Below are 5,351 nucleotides of genomic sequence, written 5' to 3' on the forward strand. Positions count from 1 at the left end.
ACACTGTGATCTCCTCCTCACTCTCCTTGGCAGGCCAGCAGGGCTGTGAGAAGCATCTGATTCAGCTGGGGACTTTTTTCACCTGCTGGGACTCTGATCATCCCCCCTTTGCTTCTCAGTAATGGATGTAGTAAATGGGGGTTACTTTAGGCCCTCCCCGCAAAACCCCTAGTACCATCTCATGTAGGACAGGCCCTATAGCCAGTCCTAAGCCCTAAGACTCCCTCTCACTGACAAAGGGCACCCTAAGAGAAGAGACGGTGTCCCGATCCCAGCCTGAGCTCAACTTCCCCAGACTACTTACGCTTTTAGTGAATTGATGTGGTAAGTGATGGAGAGACTCGTGGAATGCTTTTTCTCTTCCCTTAACTGACGATCATCCATTAGCTCATGACGCACCTGTCCGGGAATGCAACTGCATGTTACTTTGCGTTCAAATGAGGAGCGAGAGATGCATTCAGATTTTGTGCCTACGTATTTTTATTTCCCCTATAAAATTAATGTTTGTAATTAAGACAAGTTCTTACTCAGTTTTATGTATTTTTGATATGATTTATGCAGATTCTTATACATCAAAATTAGCATGTTGTAGACACGTTGGGGATATGGTGCTATAGCAATTACTTGTATTTCAAAATTTTTCTGTGAATATTTTTTAAAAAATTGATGCTGGAACAAAAGAAATACTTAACCAATAGTAGTGAGAGGACTTTGCTCTTCCCTATAAGATGAACCGCCTGTTCTCGTCATCATTTTTGCTTGTTTTGTTCACATATGTGTATGTTTTTATATTCCTCAGCAAATGGACTTATTGAGGCTTTCTGCATACTCTCTGAATGATTGACAGCGCCACTCCTTGTCTTTCCTTGTAACGTGTCCGCTTACCATGACTGAGAACATATGCCTGTACTTGTGTGGCACATGGGTTTTGATGAATGGTGCAGCCGTCAAGCAGAACTTGGCAGCATCCTCATTTTTTCCGGCTTGCAAGTAGCATTCAAGAAGTTCCCTGGACAACAGAAAACAGCAGACGTTAGCCTTTTTAGCAGTCTTCTGCTGCAAATCTCTGAGAGCCAGGGTCTGGGCTTTTGCAAACTCTGTGTTTCATGAACTTTAAAAAAGCTTCCCAGGGAAGTGCCCTATACCCGTCAGGATCCACAGCAAGGCCAGCAGGAGTGGAAGAAACTACTGCAGACAGCACGGGGTGATTGGCATTTTAATTATCAAGGACATTTCTGGATGGCACTTTGAAGGCAGATCTCATTTGCATCAACTTTCTCTTAGAGGTTCCTTCCATTGGCCACAAGCAGGTGCCCCAAGATTGCAGACTGTGGTCTAGACTTGGGTTGACATCTTTGGTGCTGGGATCTACATTGTCAAAAATCCCCTTGGTCTCGTGCTTGTAGAAAGATCCTGACAAAACCTGGGAGAGATGGCCTCTTGGTCTAGCTGGCACAGTGACCAGGCATTTGCTGACAGTTTGTGGCTTCAGAGCAGTGACCTCAGAGCTCCCATGCTCAGGCACCTGGGAACCGATATGTGATGCTCATATCGGCATAGCTACTTGCCAAAGTGCCTACTAACACTGAAACCAAACAATAGCAACAACAACAAACCCTACTCACTAAGGTTTTAAAAGCATGGGCCAGGACCAGCGATGGAGTCACATTTCATCTGCTTTGAGTCCCGAGGAATCTCTAAGTCCTGCTGCAATAGCCATAGATTCTAGAAAGAACGCCCTGACAAGTCAGGAACCCAGCCCCTTCCTCGGGAAAGAAAGAGGCTCATATGGCCTGAGTCACAATAAGTATAGGACTTGCCCAGGGCTTTTAAGTTCTATTGCCCCCACTCACATCATCAGCTCTGCCTGCCACTCCTTGTCCTCTTCTTCTGTCTGGTTTAACACGGCGATGATTTGAGAGAGGCTGGGGATCACAAACTGGTGATATCCAGGCTTGAGGAATGGCCGCACCATGTTCCAGTAGAGAACAGAAGCATTGAACACCAAGAAGTAATACCTAGCCAGGGAGGGGAAATCAGAATGCTTGAGGCGCAGGGCTGGGGCATCCTGATTCCTGGGCTGATTCAGAAGGGATGTGGAGGTGTGTCTCATCACCAACAGATGCAGGCACTTCATTTGACACACTTCTCTCCCGCCTGCATCAGCACCAGGATGAAGAGCCTGCCCCTGCCCCCCACAGCCCTGTTCCACACGAGCAGTGGCTGTCTCGTGGTGGTGATGACATGGTACCTTAGTCCACAAATTAACCATGCCCCGTGAAAACACAGTCATGAGCAAGGAAGGAAAGAGCATGGAGGCCAGGCGGTGGTGGCGCACGCCTTTAATCCCAGCACTCAGGAGGCAGAGGCAGGCGGATCTCTGTGAGTTCGAGACCAGCCTGATCTAGTTCCAGGACAGGCTCCAAAACTACAGAGAAACCCTGTCTCGAAAAACCAAAAAAAAAAAAACCAAAAAAAAACAAACAAACAAAAAAAAAAAACAAGAAAAAAAGAAAGAAAAGAAAAGTAAGAAAGAGCGTGGAACGCTTCCTGGAGGAGATGGCATCCTACCATGACCAAAAAGAAGTCCAAGACTCAGCCAGGAGCTGAGCGGACAAAAGATGGTCAGACACAGTGTGTTGCAGGTGGAAATGGGGACTGAAGGACAAACTCCATGTCTGAGCATAAACCCCTGAGGAGGTAATGAAGGGGTGTGGAGAGGCACTTCCCAAGCACCTCCCTCTGAGGGGCAGGGCAGCATCAGAGGGAGTCACACAGGGAAGCTTCAGGACTTTCTTACCAGAAAGCCACTGTCTGGAGCAGGCAGCCCTGCTATTCTATCACTGATTGGTCATCAGACAGGCCATGGCTGCTCATTACCCAGGAAGGAAGAAGGGAAACCAAGTGACCAGCAACTAGACCAGTGAGTCACAGTGACCTGCTCAGCCCAGCTATAGCTGTCTCCGAGACCCTTGCAAGTGGATCATGGCCAGGAACTGAAGGCTATATTTGGAAACATCCACTCTGCTGAGTTCTCTGGCGCAGGGTTGGCTCCTGACCCCGGGAGGGAAGGCCTATGGGGCTGGACCCTGGACCCTTGTACCTGTGCAGTGTGTGACCTGAGAAGGCTTTCAACAGATGAGCAGTGGGCATGGGCAAAATGAATGAAAGCCCCTCTAATGTTGGGTCCCACTGCAGGTGTGCCAATGCCAGTGTATGCTAACTTAACGTTTCAATAGCTGAATTTGGGTTTGAGTGGAAAAAAGGCAGCCACCAACTAGAAGTCTGTGCTAGGGTTTCACAGACTCACAGCTGCAGAGACAAGAAGAGGGGAAAGGACCACAACCCAACCAGAGGAGCCCCAGAGTGTGCCCTTCTCCCTTCAGAAAGGCTGATGCCCAAAGTCAGGAACAAGGGGTACTGGGGGATGGATTGGAAAGGAGGCCATAAAGAAAACACTTTGACAGCCATCAACAAATCCCAACAAGTCCCGAGCACAACGAAGGATGCCGCTCTGGGAAGTCTGCATGAACGTGGCTGGTTCTCCCAGGTAATAAGACAAGCCTGTGCCATGGCTCCATTAAACACAAAACAGAAAGGAGAGGGGATGGATGGAGGGCAGCATAAATAAATAGCATCACTTGGTACCTTTGGGCACCAAAGTCTTACGCAATCCAGCAGAAGCAGACAGTTCCGCATGCCTACCTCGGTTCTCCTTTTGCGAAGTTTATAGCCTTCATGTACTGAGTCACGCAGTTCTCAAATTCCTCCTAAAAGAGCCCAGCGAATGCACAGGTAAGGCGCTTTTGCCACACAAGCAGCTGTCACCACGCATCTCCACTTCTGTTACCAAATGCAAACTGCTTGGCACCCCAGCTTCTGCACAGAAACAGCAGCTGGCTGTGCCCCTGAGTGCCTGACTCTCCCAGCTCCCTCTCTGCCCAGCTCAGGGATGGCTAGAAGACAGAGAGACCATAGCACTGCCGCGTGGGGATGGGAGGTCAGACAGACTCATGCCGGACACGGCAAATGCTGAGTGGAGAGAAAAGCACAGACGGGAACTCTGACTGTTGCGCAGCATTGTAGAGGAGAGAATGGTTCCTCGGCTCCATCTTGCTTAAAAGCCACTTTAAAAAAAAAAGTACATGCATTGGTGTTTTTTGCCTTCATATATGTCTAGATGAGGGCATGGGATCATCTGGAACTGGAGTTACAGAGAGCTGTGAGCCACCATGTGAGTGCTGGGAATTTAACCCAGGTCCTCTGGAAGAGGAGTCAGTGCTCTTAACCCCTGAGCCATCTCTCCAGGCCAAAAGTCACTCTTAAGACCTGACTTGCTGCTCTCCCCGGGGGTGGGGTGAAAATAGACGGGGATGGTCTCACCAGGTTTTCCTCTGACTGTGGGGCACAGAGCTGGGCCCTGCACAGGTGTGCTCGACCCAGAAACTGAGTTACTGGCCCCTTCACTTTGAAGTACATCTGGATGCAGTCGTCACTCATCTCGGGCTCCCCCATCTGTAGGAGATTGAAACCAGGGAAAGTAAAGCTTGGTCATCCCCGTTCCCACAACACTCATCGGTGTCCCACCCACCCTCTTCTGTGCCATTAACACTCCCAAATGTGGGGAGGGGGGCAGGTTCATCGTGTGCCAGTGCCAGCCAGGCCCGGGGCTCCACCTTGAGTGCCTGCTCTGCACACAGCACGAACAGGTCCGGGCTGAAGCTCTCTGAGGGGTCGAACTCCGATTTTCCCAGGTTTGCGGACTTGATCAGCTCATAAGCTCGTCGCAGGGCAGCTGCATCTGTCGGGCAGAGGATCAGCAGAGGGGCCCGGCATGGGTGTGTCAGAGAGATACAGTCCCCGGAAAAAGCCTTCCTCTGGCACAGAAACACGGGTCTGAATTCCTAGTCAGGCTGCCCACACCCCTCCCGACTCAACAATTAGGTCAGGCTCAACAGCTGTAGCCACCGCATCATGTGCCACTCTCCTGGGCTCAAGAGATTCCCATCAGCAGAGCTAGGACGAGACCCACCTTGTTGGTTCTGGGCACGGGTCAGTTCCTGCGTGATAACCAAATCCATGGCGCCTAAGGCCCACAGCCAGACAGCGACTTCGCTGCTGTACCAGTAGCGGTTGGTTGCCAAGAGACGGATCCAGACTGAGGACGCGGAAGGTCGGGGCGGGGCTACACTTGGGGAGGTTGGGGGTAAGTGACTCCGGGAGTAGAGAGGGGAAAGAGGCGGGGAAGGAAGCAAGAAGGGGTGGGGCGGGACTGGCGGACACCGAGTGCGGTCAGGTCAAGAACTTTTGAGTGTTGAATTGGTACCAACGCCGTGCTTTCTTCAGTTTCT

The 5,351-nt window shown here is 50.5% G+C and overlaps 1 protein-coding gene across 1 annotated transcript in view; it reads right to left on the reverse strand.

Annotated features, from left to right (window-relative positions):
• Cfap46 (cilia and flagella associated protein 46) overlaps positions 1-5,112 on the reverse strand; it is a 92,655-nt gene extending 87,543 nt beyond the window's left edge. The window contains exons 1-7 of the mRNA XM_013347735.2: positions 5,033-5,112; positions 4,677-4,801; positions 4,384-4,515; positions 3,706-3,770; positions 1,854-2,018; positions 886-1,009; positions 305-399 (exon numbers count right to left, since the gene is read on the reverse strand). Coding sequence (XP_013203189.1) covers positions 305-399; positions 886-1,009; positions 1,854-2,018; positions 3,706-3,770; positions 4,384-4,515; positions 4,677-4,801; positions 5,033-5,081 — 755 coding nt within the window. The 5' untranslated portion in view covers positions 5,082-5,112. The remainder of the gene's footprint in view (positions 1-304; positions 400-885; positions 1,010-1,853; positions 2,019-3,705; positions 3,771-4,383; positions 4,516-4,676; positions 4,802-5,032) is intronic.
• Between the last annotated feature and the right edge of the window lie 239 nt (positions 5,113-5,351).

This window comes from Microtus ochrogaster, chromosome 8 (genome assembly GCF_000317375.1).
Source record: "Microtus ochrogaster isolate Prairie Vole_2 chromosome 8, MicOch1.0, whole genome shotgun sequence".
Classification (NCBI taxonomy): Eukaryota; Metazoa; Chordata; class Mammalia; order Rodentia; family Cricetidae; genus Microtus; species Microtus ochrogaster.